This window comes from Neoarius graeffei, chromosome 7, assembly GCF_027579695.1.
Source record: "Neoarius graeffei isolate fNeoGra1 chromosome 7, fNeoGra1.pri, whole genome shotgun sequence".
NCBI classification, from domain to species: Eukaryota; Metazoa; Chordata; class Actinopteri; order Siluriformes; family Ariidae; genus Neoarius; species Neoarius graeffei.
In genome coordinates this window covers 42,834,105-42,862,032 of record NC_083575.1, presented here as the reverse complement: position 1 = coordinate 42,862,032, position 27,928 = coordinate 42,834,105, and the positions used below count along the sequence as shown (strand labels likewise).

Below are 27,928 nucleotides of genomic sequence, written 5' to 3'. Positions count from 1 at the left end.
TGCAGTCATAACAAATAGCAGCTCAGTCTGCACTTGGACTGCAGACCCACTCAAAACAAGAAGTCAAAACAATACCTGCTATGTGTGGGTATTGCCTGTAGGGAGAAGGTCAAGTAGTGCTGATGTAAGGTGCCAGTAATACTGTGTGTCTTGGATCTGTGTGTGAGGAGCTGGTGTAGAGATCTCATCTCATCTCATTATCTCTAGCTGCTTTATCCTGTTCTACAGGGTCACAGGCAAGCTGGAGCCTATCCCAGCTGACTATGGGCGAAAGGCAGGGTACACCCTGGACAAGTCACCAGGTCATCACAGGGCTGACACATAGACACAGACAACCATTCACACTCACATTCACACTTCGGTCAATTTAGAGTCACCAGTTAACCTAACCTGCATGTCTTTGGACTGTGGGGGAAACCGGAGCACCCGGAGGAAACCGACGCGGACACGGGGAGAACATGCAAACTCCACACAGAAAGGCCCTCACCGGCCACAGGGCTCGAACCTGGATCTTCTTGCTGTGAGGCGACAGCGCTAACCACTACACCACCGTGCCGTCCTGGTGTAGAGATATCTAGGGAAGTGTTGGCATGTGAGTATGGATGCATTGAAGGGACTGACAAGTCTGCTTGTCTTTGCAGAAAAAACAGCTGCTTGGTATGTGGCCACGATTGGATGGAGACCAAAACCAAGGGTCAGGAAAACGGATATGTACTATCAGATAAAAACATTTCTCTTACAGCCGAGAGAGAGAGAGAGAGAGAGAGAGAGAGAGAGAGAGAGAGTGTATAATGGCAGGCTCTGAAGGTTTGTGTTGATGCAGGACTTGGCATTTTCAAAGATGTTATCACCATGTGACAAATTGATTACTGAGGGGTATAAACATTAACACCCACCCACACACACCAACAATTGTGACTCACTAATGATGAGACCATCCAGAAAATGCAGACAAACCCACAAACAGAAAACACAAAAAGACATCCGGTAAGTGGGTTATAAATAGTTTAATTGATTTAATCTCATAAATACAACATATATATTATAAAAAGCATAAGTCACAGGACAAAACAGGAGTTTCAGTAGTTTTGTGCAAATACAACTCAATTATTTGAAATTTCACACACATTAGTGTATCTCTAACATTTTGGCAGTTTTCAGGTACAATCATTTTCACCACAAATAACAGCATGAACTCCAAACATTGCATACTCTGATGTAAAGTCAAAGAAAGCCATTACTTCTATTCCTTTATGTTCATATCCACAGTCTGGACGGAATGGGAATGTGTTCATCTTTGTGCAGGCAATAACATACTGACTGTTCCTATTTTAGGCCTGGAATTCCTTACTTTAGGCTTGTTCCCTACCAAACATCTTGAGCAGCAATGTCAATATATTAGCCCTTAAGTTTCTGTTTTCCTAATAAGCTCCTCTCACCACCAACTATAACCTGATTAGCATAACAAGCACAATCAAGGCTCGGTCATCTGTGATGGGAAATTCTTACATGTTGGTACAGCCAATGTAGTCCAATACCTGCTAACATAAGAAGAAACTCTTTAGCAATAACAGTCTCTCATAGCCCCTGCTGATTTTAGGAATGAACAGATTTCAAAGAGTGGTTAACAGATGGGTGTGAGATGCTTTGATCAGGAACAAGCCCTTATTACCGATAGTAAGTTTAAGATATTGCTGAATAATATTATTGTTCCAGTAAAGGCTAAACCCAAGACAACTGCCATTATAGTTTAAAAAAAAAGTGCTTCAGTTTAAGGAATGGCCTTTTGGGACATTGATGTGACCCTTTAGCTTAAAAAAATATATATTTTTCTTTAACCCCTTCGGACACAAGGAAAAAAGGCAATGGAACTTCATGCTATGGAACTTCATGTATACAATTGTACACAGTATGTCCGAACGGGATAATCCGAACAAGTTCTCATAAATAAGCTCATTTTTCTTTTGACACCAAACTCTGTTTTAGTCCTCTAACCTCAGCTCTACAGGTATAGTGGTCAAGGAAGACCTGGCAGGCAGTTATAGGGACATTCTGGAGGGCCTCAGTGGGGTCTGTCTCCAAAAGCAAACTAAAGACTGGCCCCATTGCCAAACTCGCAATCATTCATCCAACAGTTAAATATGAGGTCTTTAAAAGAACAACCAATTCACTTAATCCAGGCTTAAGCTTTGCCCTGACACTGATGTGTCTTTGTTTAAAGTTTTGCTTTGCTGCCCTCCAGTGCCCTCTTGTCAGCCAGCATCCGACCCTTCACAAATAAGACAAACACTCTGCTTATCCTTTCACCAATACTGGTGCTCAACTCTGCCTGGCAATGTGCCTGTTCCTCTTGGCCAAGGCACTTCAGTCAGCCTAATACAAAGCCTCGGAAATAAGTCACAGGAATGAAAGCTACCCCTAATTTAATAGGGCTTTTTTCCCCTTTGCATTTTAAATTCACAGCCTTATAAAAATACACTTTCATCTCTAGATAATTCAATTCTCTTTAGGTATGCAAAATAGAGGGTTTTTTTTCTCTCTCTCTTTGTAGTACCAGTTTGGTGAAAGGCATTTGTGTTATAAATATAAATATACCTCAGTAAGACATATTAACACATGAAGAAAGTATGTGCTAAAAATGACTGCTACGCTGAACTACAGATTACAGAAGTGTTATGGAGCCCCATAGTCCCAGAACAGCTGCTCTGTGTGTCTGAGATGCAACAGAAATGGTCTAAATCTCAGAGCAACTGCTCAGTGAAAAAGCTCCATCAGTCAACTTGGTGTGAGCTGGTCTGACTTCACCTTTTACTACACAGTGGGCACACATCCTCATAATAACCTGTACTTACAGAGTTTATGCTAAGACAACTGTGCTATCTTGAAGCAAACGGTGTTTGATTGCTAAAAAGGTACGAAGTGGTAAGTCTCCATGGTGACAGTGGCAAATGTGCCATATTGTAAATCTCCATGGCAACAGCAACCCACCTCTCTAGCATATTAATGACCACAGCAACTGTTACATACTCTTATACTGGATATGGTGAGAGATATGCTAGCGCGCACAGAGTGCTAACACACATATAGAATTACACTACCATACCTTTTATTCTTGCAGCACAGAGAGGAGCAGCAGTGTCTAAATGTCTTTGTGCATCCCCACCCCCTTTCACACAAACATTTCTTTTATATATTCACTTTAGAAGCATTATACTTTTGACTTCTTTAATACTTGTCTTACAGACGCAAGGTCAAATATCGGAATGTATGTTTGAGCATGACACTGCTTCTCCCCTGCTGTGTGTATTTAGTTTGAGTAAACATGCATAGAGGAGTGAGACCAGAGGTGAAGAGCTAAATCTGCCTGCAAACATGACACATTAGATTCACCACTACACGCTCTAACACACACACATTAACCACACTTTAGTCAAAGAAAGTTAATAGATGACTCTCCTCAACCCCTACACGCATTAACTGGAAAATAGGCTTGACAAGAAAGCTTTCATCTCACATTAAGAGAAGGCTTTTCCTTGTTGTGACACATTACAAATTCATTCTACAGCCAAACCTCCCACTCAACTGAAAACTCCGATTCCCATCAAACTCTGTGTGACCATTGCCCCTTCCCTAACCATCCCGCCCCGACTGCATATCCCACCCCCACCCCGGTGGAATTTTCTAATTTGGCTACTTCAGTCTGATGCCATTGGTTGTCTGAACTCTGCCATAGATGAGAGATGATCACCACAGCTCCACAGCTGGAGTTTACAAACTGATGGAACATCACATCTGTCTCCCCATCTGCACTCCCCTGGATGCGGGCTTCTGAGGCTTCTCCTATGATTATAAGTTTGCCCCTGCTGACAAACACTATTAGCATTAAGCTATGATCCTAGCACTTACTTTTTTTGATAATGGTACTGAAGTTACAGTGGAACTAGAACTAACCATTGTTATCTCTAGCTATAGCACTGTCGACAGGAACTTCTTACTAGTATATTCACATTATATACATTTTAATGACATTTACTAGAAAGAGAGAATTGAAGAGTACCTACACCTGTTATGCTTATGTCCCAGCAATACTAAACCTACATACAGAGTTATAAGTATATGTGAGAACAGATTAATACATTAGTGGAGCTTGATTTAAAGAGATCATCGCAAGATGGTGAAGATGATCCTAGGAATATACTACCACCATTATGAATCTAGCTTAAGGCTTGCTTTTTTTTCTTTTCTATTTTAATATACATATGAGCTCATGCCAGGGGCATGGTGGTGTAGTGGTTAGCACTGTCACCTCACAGCAAGAAGCTTCTGGGTTCGAGCCCAGCGGCCGATGGGGGCCTTTCTGTGTGGCGTTTGCATGTTCTCGCCGTGTCTGCAAAGGTTCCCCCCAGGTGCTCTGGTTTCCCCCAAAGACATGCAGGTTAGGCTAGTTGGTGGCTCTACATTGACCGTAGGTGTGAATGTGAGTGGTTGTGTGTCTCTATGTGTCAGTCCTGCGATGACCTGAAGACTTGTCCAGGGTGTACCCCGCCTCTCACCCATAGTCAGCTGGGATAGGCTCCAGCTTGCCTGTGACACTGTACAGGATAAGCAGCTACAGATAATGGATGGATGGATGAGCTCATGCCACATCTTAATATGCACTCTGTTTCTTCCCATTGTATGCTAAATGTGCTATTTACAGAAGGAATGTCCCACAGGGAATAGTACAGAGTGGTAGTGAGCTGGGTGAAGATCTCTCATCATTTTCACTTGCAGTGGTTCCCTGAAATTATAGTGTGGCTTTATGAAGTGGCCAACCCCTCCCTCCCGTCTTACTATTCCCTTAACATCGCGTGAACAGTAGGGTGAACAGCTGATTGGAGAAATCATTTATCTTGAAGTGAAACCCCACCCTGGTGTGAACAGGACCAGAGGAAGAACTCTAGTCAAAGAGATCCCTGGGAGCATACAGGTCCACTTCACTGTTAAAGAGCTCAATCTCCTTATTGGCCTCCTGCAGATATTCCTCTACAAACTGGTCCATTACTGAATGCACACATATAAGGAAGCACAACGCACAGAGTGACAAATCAGTATATACGTGAAAACAAAGAAAGGCTCTACAGAGAGTAGTGTTTTCATTGAAGGATACAAGGATGGAAGTTCTGCTTGTCTCCAAAGAAACTGACAAACTGATGGCCGTTATAGAAGTAACCAGAAGGGAGTGGCTCCAGGTGCCTCTTCATCTATAAACAGATCAATATATACAATACCAGTCAAAAGTTTGGGCAGACCTTCTAATTCAGTGGTTTTTCTTTATTTTTATTAATTATAGAACACTTTCTGTCTAAAGGAAATGATGGATGTAATTTCTCTTTACTTCGTTGAGTGGTTCTTGACATAATATGGATTACTACAGTTGTGGAATAGGGCTATTTACTGTATTTTTATTATTTACTATTTGATCTCAAATGCATAAAAAAGGCAAGAAATTGCACTAATTAACTTTTGATGAGGCACCTGTTAATTGAAAAGCATTCCAGGTGACGACCTCATGAAGCTGGTTAAGATAATGCCAATAGTGTACAAAGCGTCAAAGTAAATGGTGGCTACTTTGAAGAATCTAAAATATGAAACATATTTAGTTTTTTAACACTTTTTTGTTTACCACATAATTCCATATATGTTCCTGTGACAGGAGGGTGGAGTCAGGGAAGGTAAGTGGCAGAATCACTACACCTGATGTCAATTAACCTGTGTTTGTGTGTGTCTTCCCAGTGACCGCGCCCTACTTAAGGAGGGAGAGCGAGAGCAGAGGAGCTCATCCCCGAACCAGACGCCGGTCGTGTGTGTGTGTGTGTCTGTTTGGTTTAAGAGTTGTTCACTGAAAAGTGTGGCAATAAAAGCCCTATTTCCGAACCTGATCTCTGTCCTGCCGTCCTCTGTGCTCCACCCACCCATACAAACTGTTACAGTTCCATATGTTATTTCATAGTTTTGATGTCTTCAGTGTTGTTCTACAATGTAGAAATTAGTCACAATACATAAAAACCTATAAATGAGTAGGTGTGTCCAAACTTTTGACTGGTACTGTGTGTGTGTGTGTGTGTGTGATCATATATCATAGCATGTGTCTACTTCATAAACCTTGTGTTAGGTGCATTACTCACATGGATATTTCTGATCTCATGTGGCATAAGATTACGCCTGGTCTTCATTGCTTTCTTTGGTACTTTCTGGAAGACAATACAAGCGTGAGCTGACAAATCTAGACAATTCCGAATCTAAGTGAATGGACAGTGACCATTTTTGTATTGTCAATCTGTCAACTTTGGATCACCATTATTATGTTGCAACCAGATACATATCACCAGCAGAACACAACACTAGCAGGGTTCTAACTAGACCAAAGTATCAGCGTAGTGGCACCAGTCATAACAGACAGGGGTTTGGAGGTCACCTTAAGCTCCTAAAAGCTCACGGGTTCTAAATGCTCGGAGATGCATTCTAGTGCACTTCCTGGCACTTGCAGGCCTCCCTGAAAGTCAATCTTTTTTGGTAATATTAATGAAATTTGTTTTTACCAAAATTTGCTGTGATTGTTTTTGACTGAAGACTTATTATAATTAACATTCAACTATATAAGTGGCATATTTACGGAATAATAATGGAATAACAGTGTAGGAAATTCATGGAAAATATCAGCCAGACCACAGGGCAGGCAACTCTGAAAAGTTGCCTGCCCTGCTCAAAAGTTGCCTGCCCCAATTTCAACCATAATCCGCCGTAATATCGCATAATTTTCGAAAAATTGTAAAAGAGGCAATGCATGTAATGTTGTATCATGCATATAATTTCATATATTCAATTTAGTTTTATGATTTATTACTGGTGGTTATGTATATAAATGTATATGTGACCTATGTTTGATTGAGTTCCTATCTAACAAAAAATAATGTGGTGTTAGTGCTGTTATCTTTGTACCCTATCCTGCACACTATCCAGACCTATTCATTGACTGTAATGCCTTGCTAGCAGGTGTATCAACAGGCTTATTCTTGCCATCTACAAACATCTTGGCTTCCCGGTGACCCATGGTTTTCTCATGATCAGCCAAACCATCATGCTTCAGATTGATAGAACCAGTGACAAAAGCTCCATTGGCATATTTCCTAAGTCTATCTGGGTTTTTCGTTTAGACAAGGGCCCATATGCAGCTCTACACACCTTACAGTAGCTAGTTTGTTTGTTGTCATCAGATACCAGCCAGTCAAACTCTTGCTTCCAACTGTCCACAACAGTTCTCCTTCTCTTATCTTTATCATATTTTTGTTGTGCTTTCTTTCTCTCTTCTTCAGTTTGTTTTCGTTTTTGAGAGGTCTTTGGTTCAGGTGGTTTTATCCCAAGATAGTCATACAACATTTTCAGATATTTGGAACAATTAACAATCAAGTTTATGTGATATTTTGACAAAACTCATGTGGTAGGACGCTGGTTTTCAAAGTCACAGACATAGATGTGACTTGGGGAGACTTGGGGTGGATTTCACTGAGCTGTATGTATCGAGCTCTCTGATTGGCTGAACCTCCGAAGCAACAGCCAATAAGAGCGCTCGTTTCATTTCTAAGTGAAAACAATATGGCCGCGCCTGCGTCGGTAAACAAACCAACAGAATCTAGTGAAAATGTCTTGAAAAGTCCTTCAATATGATGAAATATCGAGAGAACGATGAACCCCCTCAAAGAGGGACTGCCCGTGGGGCTGGCAACTTATAAATTCATTCCGCCCTTGCTGCAAACTGACCGCGACGGGCGGTGGGGCGGGCACCCATTTCCTACACTGAATAAGAACAACTGTCAGGGCGCAGGCACTTACGGATGCAAATGCAGTGGAGAGCGTGTGCGTTGTAAACTGTAAACAAAGCCAAATTGGGAAACTGGAGACGGAATCAGGGACGGGCAAGGGTCAGTTGATCGGCGAACAGAACATCAGAGATCAGGCGAGAGAATGAAGTCAGAAATAAACATAAACAGAGTTCAATAATGGGAAGTCAGGCAGATAGTCAAACGGCTCGGTAAAGTCAGGCACAGGGACACAGAACAATACTTCACAAAGTCAGAGTGAGAGTTGAGCTTATATGGAGCACTTGCATGTGACGTCACAGCCGATCCAGATTGTGACAGACGCCATCTTGTCGGTCAAACGCCATATTTCCGCCTTCTACTTCTGCTTCTACTTCTACCTTTTCTTCTGGAAAACCCTACTATATACAATTCTACTACAACGGCTGCGGCTACAAGCTCTCCCTACCTGTGCACGTTTTTTATGTTTTTTGTGTGTATTTTTGCGTGTTGTTCGTCTGTACCGGACTTCAATATCCACTACAACCGTATGGACTTACTGGACATTGGTTTCCAGCAGAAAATGACGGTTTGTAGCGATTTCCATCGCATGCACAACATTCTGGACGAGATAGCGAGACCAGCGGGGTCTCCGTGGATTGTTATCGGAAGCAAAGCGAAGGAGGCGGCGCCGGGAGCGGAAGCAAAAGCGAGGCTGCAGGCAGAGCCAGCCTGTTGACTAAGCTCAGAAAACAGCCACTCAAATCTCCACTGCTAAGCCTCTACCTCTCCAACGCCAGATCCATGATAAACAAGACGGACGATTTGGAATTACAACTGGAATTACCTTATTCTATTCTATAATCGGCTGGTCAGTGCTATACTCAATACTTAAGTGACTTACCCGTCCAATGAGGATTGTTATTTTCTTGTTTACAAGATGCCACATCTGAGTCGCTGACAAATCCTGAATTTCTGTAAAGATAACTGTCCAGAGATTTATAAGCACGCAGTGCTTCACCACTGAACAGCGAGGGAAAGTTAATGAGGTAATTATACACGTCTGGGTATTCCACCTCTGGCAGTTCAATATCCACTGACACGGTCGTGAAAACTACGTCCGGTAAGCCATAAGGGTCACTAATCTGTAGATCGTTTATTTTAGACATATATCTAGTTATCTGTTCATTAGAAAAATGAGCCGTGTAGTCCGTCGGTTGAAATTGAGCCATTCTGTACACGAGTGCAGCAGTATTCAGCTGTGTTTTTTACCGACAAGATGGCGGCTGTGTACTTTCCGGTCATGTGACTGCAAGATCTCTATAGGGAAGGTGATTGCCAGTAAATTAGAGACAGGTGTTGAGGTTAGAACTCTGGTGACGAGGGGCACTGTGGTGCTTGGGAAGTGTAGTCTGGAGTGGCCATGTTTGGAGGCTGCTCCGAACTCAGGTTTTCAGCACTGTTACTGACAACCAGTTGATGTTCACCAAGTGTCAGCTTTATTTTCAGCTTCAGTCATTCAATTATAATACAGGGTTAGTCAAAATTATGTTAACACTTAAATGGTATAAACCATTTATTCACAAAACATACATCACATGTGCAAGATGATTTACAGGATGGTCTCAACCTGTTCGAGCAACAGTACCATTTAAAGCTCGGACACGCTTTTCATGGTCACGGTGCACCACACGTTCAGGAGAAAAATAATCCATTAGTGTTAACATAATTTTGACTAACCCTGTACATGACTATCCAGATCTAACTCATACCGTACCTTCCCCTACTGACTGTTACTTCTACGGGTTCAATGCACCGTGTTGCATCATAAAAAAAATTGCCGGGGACCGACACGTAATACATGCATGGCGCGTAAGCGCCTCTTAACACGGATGGCACTTTATGATGAACACAGCATAAGGAAGGAGGTAAACCGGACTCGCATAATTAGTGACAATCTCCACACGGAACTACTCGGGCAGCTATGCACTGGGCGCTTACGTGGATGGGGAGTGGAGTATGTCCAACTGTTGAACATTCACATGGCAAAGTGCCATCACCGCCACGTGGGGATAACAAGAGAAAATTAAACAAAAGACCACATTTTCAAGATTGACAAGTCTTTTTATTAGTGTAGTGGCAACTTTTACAGGCGTGTCGGCAATACTGTGGGCGTAGCGGTCAGAAAACATTGCGTATCAATCCAACGCACTGAAAAGACCTAGTCAGAACCCTGCACGAGGTCAGAAGCACTTAACAATATGACAGCTCATTACAAATACACCTAATATTTTACTCGCTAATGTTTTTATCTATTATTTTTTCCTGGTAGATTTATTCTAGATTTTTGGCCTTTTAACTGGTTGGCTTGGCAGAGCTGACACTGACAAGACAAGAAACAAGTGGTTTAGCTAACTGTACAGTTCCTTTTGTTCCCCGAAATTAGGAGAAGTATGGATAAAAGAGCTGAGAATAGTTTATATTCTTATATGTTGCTGACATTTGACATTCAAATAAATACAAAACCAAAACTGGCCAAAAGAGTACCTGTTTAGCACACTGTCTGAGCCAGTCCTTCAGGCTGTTCTGGGTGAGTCCTACCCCATGGATCACCAGGTAACTAGTTTGTGCGATTTGGGGTCTATGGGTTGAGACCTGATCAAGAGCCACAGTCACACTCTCACTGATGGAGTTACAGCTCACATCCCACAACCTGTCACTGTCTGTTTGCAACCAAATGCATGGGCAAACGTACACACACACACACACACACACACACACACACACACACACACACACACACACACACACAATTAAAATCACACACTTTGCAGAGATTAAAGTCAGAGTCAGTGTGACAAAAACATAAGTAGCCAAAAGCAAACTAGAAAATATGAAAAAAGGCAACCAAGTAATACAAACTGTACTTTTATTAAACATACCATCAGTGAAAAGGTTGTATGAAACAACCAAACAGACAACTGCTACCCATCTATTGCCAAAGCAGCAACAGAGAATTGGTAGAGTATCACGCAAAACCTTTCCATGCCTGCCACGTGCATCTATTTTGAACTGTGTCTATGAAAGCAAAGCAGTGAGGGTTTATGCGAAAGCCACTAATTAATAAATAAATAAATAAACACCCTGGTTGGACCTGTGATGACTTATCCCCTAGCCCCATCCTTGTTTATACTAATACAACATTTTGGATCTAAAACTGCTCTAGACAAGTAGGATGGAAATCTGTTGTGGTTGAAGAATTTTAGTCTATGAATTTGCATGCCTAATACAGTGACATGCTTTGCAAAAACGACATCAAATGTCTAACACAGCATGCTAATAATCACTCATCTCACTTCAACACAATATAAACTTATATTTCAAATATTTCAAAAAGTACTGGACACAGGCAAAAAGTTTAAATGAGGATCAAATAACTGAAAATAATGTATTTGAATTCAAATTAAATGTGTTCCATGTGTTTGGAAAACAATGTACTAAATTAAAAGCAACATTAAAGACCAGCAAAGAATAAAGAAGTATTTAATACAAAGCACAGATGATTTATGGTGAAAACAGAGCACCGCAGAGGGCAGGACCTTATGACATCTTGCCAAGTGAATAAAAATACACTATGCTTCCCAGGGTGCTTTTTATGTTGTGAAAACAAGCTCCTAAATCAACTCTTACCAACCATTCAAAACTCTGCATTCTACTCACTCTCTCCATGCAACTACACCACAGAAAAGGTACAGGAATGGATAGACCCTTGCAAATAAAGAGCGGAGAAAAGGAAGTAAAGGAGATGAGTGGAGCAGGCCACACTACTTTGAGGATTTGAGGCAAAAGTCCTACCGTCCAGAAGTAGCCCAGAGGGCCCCTGTCTATCACTTCCCAAAGGCAAGTCACACATTTATTTCAAACACACACATACACACTCAAAACAGAGAAAGCCACAGCAAGAGACATCCTAGGGTTGAATAAGGTGAAGAAATGTGCAACACTGGGCATTAGGACTATTATTTATAAGTTGAACGAGATATTTTAGTCAGTAAAGAAACTGTAAAACATGAACGACCTACCAGAGAAAAACACTTTCCCACTGATGTGATAGATGTTTCCTGTGAAAGGGCTGCCTCTGAGGGATGACTTTAATCCTGAGATACAGATATGTGTGTGTGTGTGGGAAAGAGAGGGAGAGAGAGTTACACCACAGAGGCGTGTCGGCTTTCATCGCTAGACTTGGTATCTTAACACACCGATAGCACCTTCAGATTACATCATTTTCACTGTCTGTTACCAAACCTGGATGAAAGAATTGCTTTTGTTCTTTCACAAACACAAGCATACACACGTGCGCACACACACAACACACACACTTACCTTTGCAGTAATGCAGAAATAAGGATCTTTCGAGAGGACGGCTGAACTGTATACAGTGTTGAGACATTGATATAGATCCACAACCAGACACAAACCTGCCCTCCCACCTACAGCACAACAAAATACAGGTATATTTATATCCTCCGTGCATTCACATGGCAAACACACACGCATACGTTTGTCTCACTATCCTTGTGAGAACCTTCCATTGACATAATTGTTACTGCAGGTAATTAATGCTGTGCCTGCACCTCAACCTAAACTTAACCTCAGTCGTGAAAAGGAAACTTTTTGGCTCTTTTTTTAATGTTTGTTTAAAAAAAAAAAACCCACACAAGAGCAATTTCTTTGTGGGAACCATCCAAATGTCCCCACAAGGTTGAAATTGTCAGATTTTACTATCCTTGTGGGGACATTTGGTCCTCAGTAGTATATAAAAACGTGTGCACACACACACACACACATATATATTAAAAAAAGAGGAAAATTAAGTAGGATGTTCACCAGCCAGGGTAGAGCAGGTATCTGGCTCTGATCATCTGAGACTGATAAAAACTGCTGTCGCTCAGAATCAGCCGCATATCCTCTGTTCTGTAATACAAACAATATAAATGTACAAAAGCACGCATTTCTACAGCATCTTTAGTCTCTAATGCTACTTTAATTTCTAAGGTATAACACAAAAATTAATGCTTGTGCTTGCCAACCTGGTCACAGCTCCTCTCTCGGCCAGGATAAATGATGCATCGGGATTCGCTGAACGGATGAGCTGCTGCACGTATTTCAACAGAGGGGGCTTCTGCTCAGCAGTCAAACCCGTAAACACCACATTATTCACTAAACCTGTATTAGACACACAAAACAAACAGATCTTATTGCATCAAACAAACAAGGACATGCATGTATGTGTACACACACACACACACACACACACACACACACACACACACACACACACACAGAGTTGCTTAGATAAACAAAAAAATATTCCCATGGGTCTTACCCTGACTGCACTGCTCCAGGAGTTTGGGGAAGAAAAGCCTGGGGAAATAAAGCAGGCTAGGTTGAGTTAAAATACACTTCAATACTGTATGAATTCTTTAAGGAGGTGACAGTGGTATATTACGCTTTAATAACATTATTTTTCTCTTGCGATACAGCACTGGGGGCGGGTAAAGGATGTGCACTGTTTGTTCTGTCTTAACATTGTTGTTCTGTGCAGTGTGTGCTTGAGTGTGATGGCTGTACTTCTGCAGATAAATGTAATGACAGGAAACCTTTAGGAAGAAGGTACAAGACCTGTGTTCCATGAAGGATGTTAGAGGGTTGACACAGGCTGTGACAGCACCCACACACACACTGCTCTGAACCAGTGGCTCTGGATGACATATGACAGCTTGAACCATATCCAACACATCTGTGTACCTGTAACACATAACATCTTAACAAAATGATGGGGTGCTTTTCATACATGCAGTATTTCTTTTTGACCCAAACTGTTGTGTTTACCTCCTTACAGTATGGTACATTAACATTGCAGTGGAGCAAAACACTTCTTGTGCAAGCCACTGGCTGCTTTGGGGGTGTGCTGCTAAAAAAGAAGCAGGTTTAGCTGCCAGGAATAAAGTGCCTGCAGAGGTGTAGGCTAGATCTGTACCCCACTGAAACAAGCTCGCTATATTTAAGTGTTCAGAAAACTTCATTTGTACTGAAACTTATTTAAATTCCAAATGTACTTATGTCTCACTGAAGGTGTACACGTTCTGAAACTATGCATTTTTTATCTGCACCATGCATTTTTATGCATTTAAACATGCAGTTACTTCCTGCTTGTTTTTAGGGTCTTTATGCGAGGCATACTGGGATATAAAAACTGACTTTCAGTCTTTGTGTTGCATGCTTGGCCACCACCTAGCAACGTTCGCTTTTCATTTGCATTTAATTGCAAAATTCTCAGGTTTTTTTCTGCTGTCTTCAACTGCTTCACACCGCTCTTATCCCCACGATCCACTGCATAGGATTTTTTATTTCACAAAATGAGTGGGAGACAAGGAGAAAAATGCTTCACACTGCTGCATAGTGAATGCCGTTAGTGAGGACTGTTTGAGCAGGGCAACTGCATTTGAATCTGAACCAGAATAACTGAGTCTGAGACCACTTGCAAGAAGTATTTTTTGGCCACCCATAAGCAAAACCTAATGGGATTTGATTGCAGTAAGAACACAATTTAACCCTGATTTCAGATAATTGCAGAATGTGAAGCAGTTGTTCTATGCATTTGGAGTTTAATGTGTGCTGGCTATACTGATATGCAAGATGCAGAGTGCCAGAGGACAGACTTGGAGTCCTACAGATGTATAATGTATTCTGGATATTTGGGCCAAAAACACAAAATCTGAAATGCTGGCTACAAAAATGTTGATGCTTTTAGGTTATTTGTGTGGCAACCCGGGAAAACTCTTCATATGGTGAATTCAGCCAGAATTCATTGACAGCCAATGGGTCTTCCCAACCACAACACATTTATTACCTCGCCTGGGATGGAGTCCACTAGGGGGCGAGGTATTGTTTTCAGTGGGGTTTCTTTGTTAGCAACGTTACGGGAAAATGGCTGGACCAATCTTCATGAAACTTTCAGGACAGATGGGTATTGGTCTCAAATAGAACCGTCAACATTTTGAGGGTCATCCGGTTAAAGTCAAGGTCACCAAAAAGGTCAAAATTGCTTTTTTTTGCGATATCTTCTTTCTGGTTCTTTTTCTATTTCTCTTTCTCACAAACATACGTGATTCTGATTCTGACTGTAATGCTCTCTTTCACAAACATACGATTCTGATTCTAAATCTAAATCTAGGGCGTCCTCTCTCTCTCTCTGCAATATCAGGGTTTCCCCAGGTTTGACCACCATAAATTTAAGACTTTTTTAAGACCAATTTTTAAGACCACTTAAATGAGAATTAAGACCTACATCCTGTACTCGAGATGGGGGGGGATGCCATCCCCCCTGGAATAAAAAATGGTCAAAATCATCCCCCCTCTAAAACGGGCATCCCCCCCTCCTTTCCCTTGAGCAATTTTATCAATAAATGTGGACATTCTCGAAGTCGGACATCCGGGTCACTGGTCATGTGACTTCCATGACAACCCAGCCGCCATATTGGTTTAGGTGAAAGGGAGGGAGAAGCCTGTTTGTGTATTGTAGCAATTTAGTTCAAATTTGAGAGTTTTTTTATGCTATTAGCATGCCTAAAGGGTGTTGTAAGAGCCATTTTTTGATGTGAAGATAAATTGTAATATTGTGCTACAGGAGCACTTGAAATTTTGGTTGAACTTTAGTTTATTTTAGTTGACCTTACTTTGGTTGGTGGGGCGGCACGGTGGTGTAGTGGTTAGCGCTGTCGCCTCACAGTAAGAAGGTCCTGGGCTCGAGCCCCGTGGCCGGCAAGGGCCCTTCTGTGCGGAGTTTGCATGTTCTCCCCATGTCCGCGTGGGTTTCCTCCGGGTGCTCCAGTTTCCCCCACAGTCCAAAGACATGCAGGTTAGGTTAACTGGTGACTCTAAATTGACCGTAGGTGTGAGTGTGAATGGTTGTCTGTGTCTATGTGTCAGCCCTGCGATGATCTGGCGACTTGTCCAGGGTGTACCCCGCCTTTCGCCCGTAGTCAGCTGGGATAGGCTCCAGCTTGCCTGCGACCCTGTAGAACAGGATAAAGCGGCTAGAGATAATGAGATGAGATGAGACTTTGGTTGGTAATATACTCTTATTTTGATACCTGTGAAGAACTTTGGAGCCAAGATGGCAGCCAGTCACCTTTGACCTTAAGAGTCAGTTCAGCAGAGCAGAACAATAGAATTGTTTGAAGGACCTGGTGGTCACATAGCTCTTTACAAGCCTTTCGGAAAGCTATTTTGAAACTACTTTGAAAGTTTAAAGCTAAGAACAAGTTGGAAATATTTTTAGTTTGGTTTTGAGCTTAAGTTGATACTTTTGATGTACCTTTACTGGATTACTGACTTTCCTTGGAGCCTTTCTGTTAGCAGGCTAACCCGGCCTGCTAACACTGCATGCCTGCCTGCCTGCCTTCTGTCCATCCGTCCGTCCATCCATCCATCATCAACCGTTCATCCGACAAGGTACATCTTTGTTTATTTGAAAGCTTGTTAAAGGAAGCCACAAGGTCTGCTTGAATCTTGAAATTGGACACAATTGTTTAGAAAGCATGGACACTTTGGCTAACCGCTAACTATTGAAGCCTTTTGAGTTTAAGATTTTTGAATTGAGGACTTTTTTGAGTTTTGAGTGCAACATTGAACTGAATTGCACTGAAACTTGGGCAGTGAACATTTTTTGAGAGGATTTTTTGAGTTTGTTTGAAGAGGATCATTGACTTGGAGTGAAACTTGAATATTGAAGATTTTTATAAGTTTTAAGTTTGACTTTGAATGAAGTGGATGACTATTGGAGTATCCTACTGAATTAACTTTAAATTGCTACTGGAGCAAACATCATTTTTGTTTGAAAAGGAAAGCAAGATACAACTGTTTTTTGTGGATTTGAAGAATTCAACATTAATTACATTTGAATATTTCTGTTTTTGTTTATTGAAATTAAAAAATGGCTGATGAACAACTTAAAGCACTTTGCTCCTCACGCAGAGGAAAACTTAGCGTGTGTACGAGGAGGATGAATGAAATGCAGGAATTGATGAAGAGTGGAAATGTAGATGTGAATACAGGATTTGAACAATTGAATGCAGCACTATTTGAGTTTGAGCACATTCATCAGTCTGTTCAAGAACTGCTCGATGAAGAAGAAAAAGGATCTGATGATGACTGGTACAGAACGAAAATGCAAACGTTTGAGACATTCTTGAAGGAAGTTGACACATGGAAGAACACTCAAGGTGACTTACAGCCTGAAGTTACTCCACTGGACAGTGTCTCCAATGTTTCAGCCAAAAGGGGACATGCACGTTCTACCAGTGTCGTTTCCAGAACATCGTCAGTCTCTTCTGCCCGGGTAAAGGCTGAAGCTGAACGGGCAGCCCTTGAGAAAAAACATGCAGCACTAGCGAAAAAACATATATTGCTACAAAGGAAAATGGAAATTGAAATCAACATGGAAAAAATGGACCTTGAAACAGAGTTGGCAGCGGCAGATGCAAAAAATAAGTCTTGCAGAGTGTTGATGCTGAACCAATCTCCTCAACTGAGCTTTTGGAAACATCAGGAGACGGCATGAATGCGTATTTGGGGAGTCATTACAAGGACGTCAAGGAAGAACTTCAGCCAGAACTATCTCCTGTGGAGTATGCAAAGATTTCTGTTGTTCCCAAGACACCATTACAACGAGTCTTAGGCTACGTTCACACTGCAGGCTGAAGTGACTCAAATCCGATCTTTTCGCCCATATGTGACCTGTATCCGATCTTTTATTGACAATATGAACGACACAGATCCGATTTTTTCAAATCCGACCCAGGCCGTTTGGATATGTGGTCCTAATTCCGATCCCTATCCGCTCTTTTCATATGCGACTTCAGTCTGAACCGCCAGGTCGCATTCATCTGACTTACACGTCATCAACAAGCCACAAACGTCACTATTCTGCGCTGAAGTAGGCGGCGGGTCTCTCAAAAAAAGTTACAACAACATGGCGCATAATCATGGGCGCAGATAGAGGGGGGGGACTCGTCCCACCCAGATTTAAATTCACCTCGTTCGGTCCCCCCCACTTATAGGGAGGAAAAAACATCTATGCTGTCTTTCTTTGTATAAGGCAAACCTCACGGAAAAATCAAAAGACTAATTACCATTCAGTTTATTGAGGTGCACAGCAGTGTATACATAGTTGCAACAACTCACATAAAACAAAGACTGATATTCGGTTGGTTGAGCTGCGCAGACTGCACAGGTTGCGAGCTCGAGCTTGGTTGCTATGGTTACTAACAACAAGTTTGACAGGCATATCGGGGTTGGGGTTGGTTTGCTGGCAGCTTTGTCCCCCCCCCCCGTTTTTTGTCCCTCCCAGTTCAAAAAACGTATCTGCGCCCCTGCGCATGACATCAATGCGAGGGACGCTTCGGGCTGTGAAGGTTCTGAATCTTCTCAATGGAAGGACGCAGAGGTTAGGGAGCTGATTTCCATTTGGGGGGATACAGCTATTCAAGCTAGATTGGATGGGTCATACCGCAACCGGGCGGTTTTACTTCCATAAACACTGGCCATGCTCACTGCGTGTGACGTCGTCGTATCCTGCAATGCGCATGCGGAACACTTTTAGGTCGCTTTTCATTCATACTGAGGATCACATACAAGTCGCATATATTTGTTAATGTGAACGACCTCACAAAAAAATCGGATTTCACAAAAAAATCGGAATTGAGCATTAAGCCTTGCAGTGTGAACGTAGCGTTAGTGCCGGACGTGAAGCAACGGAGGCCTGACAGACATGCTCAAGCAACACGGCCACAACAGAACACTCAAGCCGCTACAAGTGCTTCCCATCCACCCATATCTTCATCGTCAGGCAACAACAACACGGGACATAGCCGCTCTCATTGTACAACAGCAGAAGATGAATTCACTCCCAACAAGAGATCTTACTGTATTCAATGGAGAGCCTCTGAACTTCAGACTGTTCATGCAAGCCTTTGAACACCACATTGAAGGCAACACCACTAGTAATAAAGACAGGCTTTATTACCTTGAGCAGTTCACCTCTGGCCAGCCACAGGAGTTGGTCAGGAGCTGTCTTCACGTGGATGCTGACAGTGGTTACAGGGAAGCAAAGAGGCTGCTGGAAGTCCACTTTGGGGACGAATTCAAACTTACATCCGCCTATATAGATAAAGCCTTGAACTGGATGAACATCCCACCAGACAATGGTGACGCTCTGCAGAGTTATGCACTACTACTTTGCAGCTGCTTCAATCTGATGCGCATGCTCAGGTACATGGATGAACTGAATCTTCCTTCAAACCTGAGACTTCTTGTGGCCAAGGTGCCATACAAGATCCGTGAAAAATGGAGAACACATGCTTTTGATATAAGGGAAAGGACTGGCGCAAAGGCCACATTTGGAGACCTTGTTCAGTTCCTGGAAAGGCAGGCCAGGATTCTACAAGACCCCATCTTCGGTAATCTTCAAGCTGTGTCAGTACCCAAGAGACCATCAAAGGCAACCACCAGCAGCAGTAAGCCCATTTCTGGGACCAAACAGAAGAGTAAAGGGTCCAGTTTCGCCACAACTATAGCAGTAGTAGATGACAACATTGCAGGGCATTCTACTGCAGGGAATGTCATGCAAGGCTCCGGCCCAATGAAGCTCTGTTCTATCTGTGATGGTCAACATGAGACCGCGTCATGTCCGGAACTGGAAAAGAGGTCTCATAACGCAAGAGTTGAACTCCTCAAGACCAAAGGTATTTGTTTTGGATGTCTGGCTAAAGGGCATATGAGCCGAAACTGCACCAAAAGGGAAACATGTTCGGTGTGCTCTAAACCCCACCCTACCATCTTCCAAAGACCGATGGAAAGACTGTGAACAGTGGGCTGGTTTCACTGAAGGCAGAGACATTTCATGCAAGTAGTGACAGGCAATGCACTCTTTCAATTGTCCCAGTTCAAGTGAAATTGAAGAACTCAAACCATACAATGCAGACGCATTCCTTGACCCAGGGAGCTCTGCAACATTTTGCACAGAACGACTTAGACAAAGGTTGAATGCAGTGGGCAAAAACCAACAAATTCTTCTGCGCACGATGGGCCAAAAGAAAGCTGTGAACAGCCTAGTTGTTAGGGGTCTGGAAGTTGCTGCACTGGATGCGAAGACATTCGTAGACTTACCGGAGACTTATACTCAGCAGGAAATCCCTGTCAGCAAGGAGCATATCCCCAGGCAGGAAGACCTAAGAAAATGGCCTTACCTCCAGGACATTTGTATACCAAGCATTGATGCAAACATTGACCACCTTATTGGTATAAATGCACCAAAGTTGATGGAACCCTGGAGAATCATCAATAGCAAGGATAATGGACCCTTTGCTATGAAGACACTGCTTGGTTGGGTGGTGAATGGACTTCATGGTGAAAATACATACACCGACAAGCAAGGCCAAAGGCACGTTCATGCACACCGCATTTCAGTGGAAACACTTGGTGAGCTATTGATTCAGCAGTATCACCATGACTTCCCAGAGAAGAAGTATGATGAAAAGAAACAAATGTCAGTGGAAGACTGCAAATTCATGCAGATCATGGACACCTCTGCAAAGGTGGTCGATGGACATTACGAGTTGCCGTTACCATTCAGGAAGGATAACCTCGTCTCGTCTCGTCTTCTTCCGCTTTATCCGGGACCGGGTCGCGGAGGCAGCAGTCTAAGCAGGGAAGCCCAAACTTCCCTTTCCCCAGACACCTCGGCCAGCTCCTCGGGAAGAACACCGAGGCGTTCCCAGGCCAGCCGAGAGACATAGTCCCTCCAGCGTGTCCTGGGTCTTCCCCGGGGCCTCCTCCCGGGGGGACATGCCTGGAACACCTCCCCAGGGAGGCGTCCAGGAGGCATCCGAAAAAGATGCCCGAGCCACCTCAGCTGATTCCTCTCGATGTGGAGCAGCAGCGGCTCTACTCCGAGCTCCTCCCGAGTGACTGTGCTTCTCACCCTATCTCTAAGGGAGCGCCCAGCCACCCTGCGAAGGAAACTCATTTCGGCCGCTTGTATCCGCGATCTTGTCCTTTCGGTCATTACCCAAAGCTCATGACCATAGGTGAGAGTCGGAACGTAGATCGACCGGTAAATTGAGAGCTTCGCCTTTTGGCTCAGCTCCTTCTTCACCACAACGGACCGGTAAAGCGACCGCATCACTGCGGAGGCTGCACCGATCCGCCTGTCGATCTCACGCTCCATCCTTCCCTCACTCGTGAACAAGATCCCGAGATACTTAAACTCCTCCACTTGAGGCAGAACTTCTCCACCAACCTGGAGAGGGCAAGCCACCCTTTTCCGGTCGAGAACCATGGCCTCGGACTTGGAGGTGCTGATTCTCATCCCAGCCGCTTCACACTCGACTGCAAACCGCCCCAGTGCATGCTGAAGGTCCTGGTTTGAAGAAGCCAACAGGACAACATCATCCGCAAAAAGCAGAGATGAAATCCTGTGGTTCCCAAACAGGATTCCTTCTGGCCCCTGGCTGCGCCTAGAAATTCTGTCCATAAAAATTATGAACAGAACCGGTGACAAAGGGCAGCCCTGCCGGAGTCCAACATGCACTGGGAACAGGTCTGACTTACTGCCGGCAATGCGAACCAGACTCCTGCTCCGTTCGTACAGGGACCGGACAGCCCTTAGCAAAGAGCCCCGAACCCCATACTCCCGAAGCACCCCCCACAGAATACTACGGGGGACACGGTCGAATGCCTTCTCCAGATCCACAAAGCACATGTGGACTGGTTGGGCAAACTCCCATGAACCCTCGAGCACCCTATGAAGGGTATAGAGCTGGTCCAGTGTTCCGCGACCAGGACGAAAACCGCATTGTTCCTCCTGGATCCGAGGTTCGACTATTGGTCGAATTCTCCTCTCCAGTACCCTGGAGTAAACCTTCCCTGGGAGGCTGAGAAGTGTGATTCCCCTATAATTGGGGCACACTCTCCGGTCCCCTTTCTTAAAAAGAGGGACCACCACCCCAGTCTGCCACTCCAGAGGCACTGTCCCTGACCGCCACGCGATGTTGCAGAGGCGTGTCAACCAAGACAGCCCCACAACATCCAGAGACTTGAGATACTCAGGGCGGATCTCATCCACCCCCGGTGCCTTGCCACCGAGGAGCTTGCAAACCACCTCAGTGACTTCGGCTTGGGTAATGGACGAGTCCACCTCTGAGTCATCAGCCTCAGTCTCCTCAGTGGAAGACATGACGGTGGGATTGAGGAGATCCTCAAAGTATTCCTTCCACCGCCCGACAATGTCCCCAGTCGAGGTCAACAGCTCCCCACCCGCACTGTAAACAGTGTTGGCAGAGTACTGCTTCCCCCTCCTGAGGCGCCGGACGGTTTGCCAGAATTTCTTCGAGGCCGACCGATAGTCCTTCTCCATGGCCTCCCCGAACTCCTCCCAGTTCCGAGTTTTTGCCTCCGCAACTGCCCGAGCTGCAGCACGCCTGGCCTGCCGATACCCGTCAGCTGCCTCGGGAGTCCTGGAGGTTAACATGGCCCGATAGGACTCCTTCTTCAGCTTGACGGCATCCCTTACTTCTGGTGTCCACCACCGGGTTCGGGGATTGCCGCCACGACAGGCACCGGAGACCTTGCGGCCACAGCTCTGAACAGCTGCGTCCACAATGGAGGTAGAGAACATGGTCCACTCAGACTCAATGTCCCCCGCCTCCCTCGGAAGCTGGGAAAAGCTCTCCCGGAGGTGGGAGTTAAAGACCTCCCTGACAGAGTGCTCGGCCAGACGTTCCCAGCAGACCCTCACCATACGTTTGGGCCTGCCAGGTCTGTCCAGCTTCCTCCTCCGCCAGCGGATCCAACTCACCACCAGGTGGTGATCAGTTGACAGCTCAGCCCCTCTCTTCACCCGAGTGTCCAAGACATAGGGCCGGAGATCAGATGAAACGACTACAAGGTCTATCATTGACCTCCGACCTAAGGTGTCCTGGTGCCACGTGCACTTATGGACACCCCTATGCTCGAACATGGTGTTCGTTATGGACAAACCATGACTAGCACAGAAGTCCAATAACAAAACACCACTCGGGTTCAGATCGGGGAGGCCGTTCCTCCCAACCACGCCCCTCCAGGTGTCACTGTCATCTCCCACATGAGCATTGAAGTCCCCCAGTAACACAATGGAGTCCCCAGTCTGAGCACTCCTCAGTACCTCTCCCAGGGACTCCAAGAAGGCCGGATACTCTATACTGCTATTTGGGCCATAGGCACAAACAACAGCAAGAGCCCTCTCCCCAATCCGAAGGCGCAGCGAGGCGACCCTCTCGTTCACTGGGGTAAACTCCAACACATGGCGGCTGAGCTGGGGAGCTATAAGCAAGCCCACACCAGCCCGCCGCCGCTCACCACGGGCGACTCCAGAGAAGTGGAGAGTCCAGCCCCTCTCGAGGAGCTGGGTTCCAGAGCCCAAGCTGTGCGTGGAGGTGAGCCCGACTATCTCTAGCCGGTACCTCTCAACCTCCCGCACAAGCTCAGGCTCTTTCCCCCCCAGCGAAGTGACATTCCATGTCCCAACAGCCAGCCGCTGTGTCCGGGGATCAGGTCGTCGAGGCCCCTGCCTTCGACTGCCACCCAATCCACATTGCACCAGTCCCCTACTGCTACCTCTGTGGGTGGTGAACCCACAGGAGGTCGGGCCCACGTCAGCTCTTCGGGCTGAGCCCGGCCGGGCCCCATGGGCAAAGGCCCGGCCACCAAGCGCTCGCATACGAGCCCCAACCCCGGGCCTGGCTCCAGGGTGGGGCCCCGGCTGCGTCGCCCCGGCTGCGTCATCCCGGGCGACGTCACGGTCCTCGGATTTTTCTCCATAGGGGTTTTGGTGAACCCCTATGTGAGGAAGGATAACCTCACAATGCCAAACAACCGTCACCTAGCAAAACAAAGAATTTTATCATTGAAAAGAAAATTCCAGAACAGCAATTTCCATGAGGAGTACAGGGCCTTCGTGGAAACTGTCCTAGCCAGTGGACCTGCCGAGCTTGTACCCCAGGACCAGCTGACTCAGCAAGATGGAAAGGTGTGGTACATACCCCATCATGGTGTGTTCCACCCAAAGAAGGGAAACTTGTGTGTAGTATTTGACTGCTCTGCAGGGTACCTCACTCAATGCTGAGCTTCTCCAAGGTCCAAACCTCACAAACACCTTGATTGGCGTTTTGGCGCGCTTTCGTCTTGGACAAATTGCCCTCATGGCAGACATGGAGAAAATGTACCACCAAGTAAAGGTCTCCTCTCGTCATGTCAACTTCCTCCGTTTCCTTTGGTGGCCAGACGGGGACATCACTCAGCCCCTGAAAGAATACAGAATGATTGTGCATCTTTTTGGAGCAACATCCTCAGCCAGCGCAGCAAGTTACGCGTTGAGGAAGACAGCGGAGGATAACACAGGGTGCTTCTCAGCTGAAACAACAAGCACTGTACAGAACAATTTTTATGTCGATGACTTGCTCAAGGCTGTTGACAAGGAAAATCATGCCATCGAGCTTTGCAGGGAGCTGAAGTCATTGTGTGCCACTGGAGGATTCACATTGACCAAATGGATTAGCAACAACAAGGTTGTCTTAGCATCCATACCAGAAGCTGACAAGGCCAAGGATGTAAGGAATCTTGACCTTGACATTGAGGACCTGCCCACTGAAAGAGCACTAGGAGTGCAATGGTGTGTCCAAGAAGATACCTTCACCTTCCAAGTAGCCATAAAAGAACGCCCAACCAGCAGACGTGGAATTCTCTCCATGGTTAGCTCCATATATGATCCACTTGGATTCCTTGCACCCATCACCTTTCCTGCAAAATGCATTCTACAGGAGTTATGCAAGCAGAACTTTTGATAGGATGAGGAGTTACCAGAGATCCATGTCCGCTCCTGGAACCAATGGTGGCAAGACCTCCCAAAGGTGAGGGAGTTCAAGGTCAGTCGCTGTTTTGTTCCCAACAACTTTGGAAACATCACAGCCCAGATGCACCACTTCTGTGACGCGAGCGACATAGGGTATGGCACGGTCACTTACCTGAGGTTGACAAGTAGCAGCAACAGAGTGCATGTCACCTTTCTAATGGGAAAGGCCAGAGTTGCTCCTTTGAAACAAATGACCACACCTAGGATGGAGCTCACTGCTGCAGTCTTAGCAGTGCGTATAGACAGGATGCTATCTGAGGAGATACACATGAAATTGGAAAGGTCTCTGTTCTGGACAGATAGCATGACTGTTCTGAGATACATACAGAATGAAAGCAGAAGATTTCAAACCTTTGTGGCCAACCGCCTTAACGTCATCAGAAGCACATCAGAGGGGTGTCAGTGGAAGTACATAGGCACCAAATTGAACCCAGCTGATTGTGCTTCTCGGGGCCTGCACATTGATGCCTTCTTAAAGAAACAGAGCTGGATCAGTGGCCCAGATTTCTTGAACAAACCACCAGATTGCTGGCCAGACTCTCCAGTTGAACTTATCCTCTCCTCAGATGATCCTGAACTGAGAAAAGTTGTCATGGTGAATGTAGCTGTAAAGGACAGCTGTGATGCCACTACTTACCTGATGAACTATTTCTCCACATGGATGAAACTGAAGAGGGCTGTTGCATGGTTCCTCAGGTTGAAGTCCCTTCTTCTGCAACTTGCCAAGAAACGCCAAGCAGGGCTTGATCAAAGCAGGCATAAAATGGTCACAAGGCAGAGCAAGCAGCAAAAAACTGACCCTTATGTGATATCAGTCCGTGACATGGAGGATGCAGAGATGGCTATTGTGCAAATATTGCCAGAGGCAATATCCTGCCTGCAGAAAGGCATGCAATGTGTAAGCAGGAACAGCTCCATCTACAGGCTAGACCCTTTCATTGACTCTGGCACCTTGAGAGTTGGTGATCGTCTTAGAAAAATGGCCATGCCCACTGAACAAAGGCATCCTGCAATTTTGCCCAAGGAGCATCATGTTTCCAAACTGTTAGTTCGTCATACCCATGAAGAAGTTGGACACAGTGGAAGGAATTTTACTCTCTCCAAACTTAGGCAGAGATACTAGATCCCCTGTGCCAACGCCCTTGCCAGGAAGGTAATCGATGAATGCACAACATGTAGAAAAGCCCATTCCAACGCTGGTCAACAGAAGATGGCAGATCTCCCTGTGGATAGGCTTATCCCCGATCTACCACCCTTTTACCCATGTAGGGGTTGATTACTTTGGACCACTGGAAGTAAGACGAGGCCGTAGCATTGTGAAGCGCTATGGAGTGATTTTCACATGTCTCACCAACCAAGCTATACATCTGGAAGTTGCAGTCACTCAACACTGACTCTTGCATTCATGCATTCACGTGCAGCAGTAAAAGACCTCGGAGTGATTATTGACCCCAGTCTTTCATTCGAAACTCACATTGATAACATCACCCAGATAGCTTTCTTTCATCTCAGAAATATTGCAAAGATAAGAAATTTAATGTCATTGCATGATGCAGAAAAACTAGTCCATGCTTTCGTTACCTCCAGGTTGGATTATTGTAATACCTTACTGTCTGGATATTCCAATAAGTGCATAAACAAGCTCCAGTTAGTTCAAAATGCAGCAGCAAGAGTCCTTACTAGAACTAGAAAATATGACCACATCGCCTGTCTTATCCACACTGCATTGGCTCCCAATCAAATTTCGTATTGATTATAAAATACTACTATTGACCTTTAAAGCACTAAATGGTCTCGCACCACAGTACCTGAGTGAACTTCTGCTCCTCTATGACCCGCCACGCCTACTTGGATCAAAAGGTGCAGGCTATCTGCTGGTACCTCGTATAGTGAAGGCTACATCAGGGGGCAGAGCCTTTTCTTACAAAGCCCCACTGTTATGGAACAGCCTTCCAAGTAATGTTCGGGAATCAGACACAGTCTCAGCATTTAAGTCTAGGCTGAAAACATATATCTGTTTAGTCAAGCCTTTTGTTAATGGTGTTTATGAGGTAAAGGAGTAGATCTGGAGGGTCCTCAGACATAGTGTTTTGGTAAACTGGGATGTATGGATGCTGTCAGTCCCCACTCGCTTGCTCACTCGAGTTTGTTGACAGTGTAGTGGCTGGCTGCTTTATGTCCCGGGGCTCCCTCATGCCTGTGTTACCTTCTGGCTCTCTCCTTTTAGTTATGCTGTCATAGTTAGTTGCCGGAGTCCCTGCTTGTACTCGGTGCAATATGTATACTGTTCCTACTTATTCAGGTGACATTGGGCATACCTAACCACCTGTGTTTTCTTTCCCTCCCCCCCACCCCAAATCTGTCCCTCTGAGTTACATGGAGTCAACAGGAAATCTTTTGGTGGAGAGGGTGGAGACCTCGACTGGCTATCGTAGCCTGCAGGGAATCGGCCGTCAGGCATTCTGTCGCGTATCCCAGACCCGGTGAAATGTAGCTGAATTGTCTTGGCCAGCCCTAAGGGTCCCATCTGCATCTCATCATTGCTGAGGAGTGTGCTCCCATCACCCAATCAAGCATCCAGCCAGAGCAGGTCATGATATATTTTACCATATTAACATGCCATTGTTGTGTGTTATGCCTGATGTAAAGACTCTCGTCTCTGCGAGCATACCACACAGATTTAATACTTGTCACTTTTAGGGCATACCTAACAACCTGTTTTCTTTCTCTCCCCCCCCCCCCAATCTGTCCCTCTGAGTTACATGTTGATCCTGGGATTGAGATGCTGGCCTCTTCTGCCCCTCGGACCTGCTTGATCCATCCTGGTGCCCTGTGTCTGGTCGGAGTTTTATCGCACCGCTCCTGTGAAGGACGGCCCCATGAGGACAGTTGAGGGTTATACCTGTTAAAACTGTTAATATTATAGTCAGGCTGTCTGTTGTTGCCCAAATGAGGATGGGTTCCCTTTTGAGTCTGGTTCCTCTCGAGGTTTCTTCCTCATGTCGTCTGAGGGAGTTTTTCCTTGCTACCGTCGCCACAGGCTTGCTCACTGGGGATAGATTAGGGATAAAATTAGCTC

At 45.0% G+C, this 27,928-nt stretch overlaps 1 protein-coding gene across 1 annotated transcript in view; it reads right to left on the bottom strand.

Moving 5' to 3' along the window:
- Positions 1-1,029: 1,029 nt before the first annotated feature.
- dnaaf9 (dynein axonemal assembly factor 9) overlaps positions 1,030-27,928 on the bottom strand; it is an 84,130-nt gene continuing 57,231 nt past the window's right edge. Inside the window, exons 28-37 of the mRNA XM_060925709.1 lie at positions 13,521-13,646; positions 13,225-13,262; positions 12,929-13,064; positions 12,726-12,812; positions 12,222-12,328; positions 11,921-11,995; positions 10,386-10,561; positions 6,168-6,233; positions 5,150-5,243; positions 1,030-5,043 (exon numbers count right to left, since the gene is read on the bottom strand). Coding sequence (XP_060781692.1) covers positions 4,940-5,043; positions 5,150-5,243; positions 6,168-6,233; positions 10,386-10,561; positions 11,921-11,995; positions 12,222-12,328; positions 12,726-12,812; positions 12,929-13,064; positions 13,225-13,262; positions 13,521-13,646 — 1,009 coding nt within the window. The 3' untranslated portion in view covers positions 1,030-4,939. The remainder of the gene's footprint in view (positions 5,044-5,149; positions 5,244-6,167; positions 6,234-10,385; positions 10,562-11,920; positions 11,996-12,221; positions 12,329-12,725; positions 12,813-12,928; positions 13,065-13,224; positions 13,263-13,520; positions 13,647-27,928) is intronic.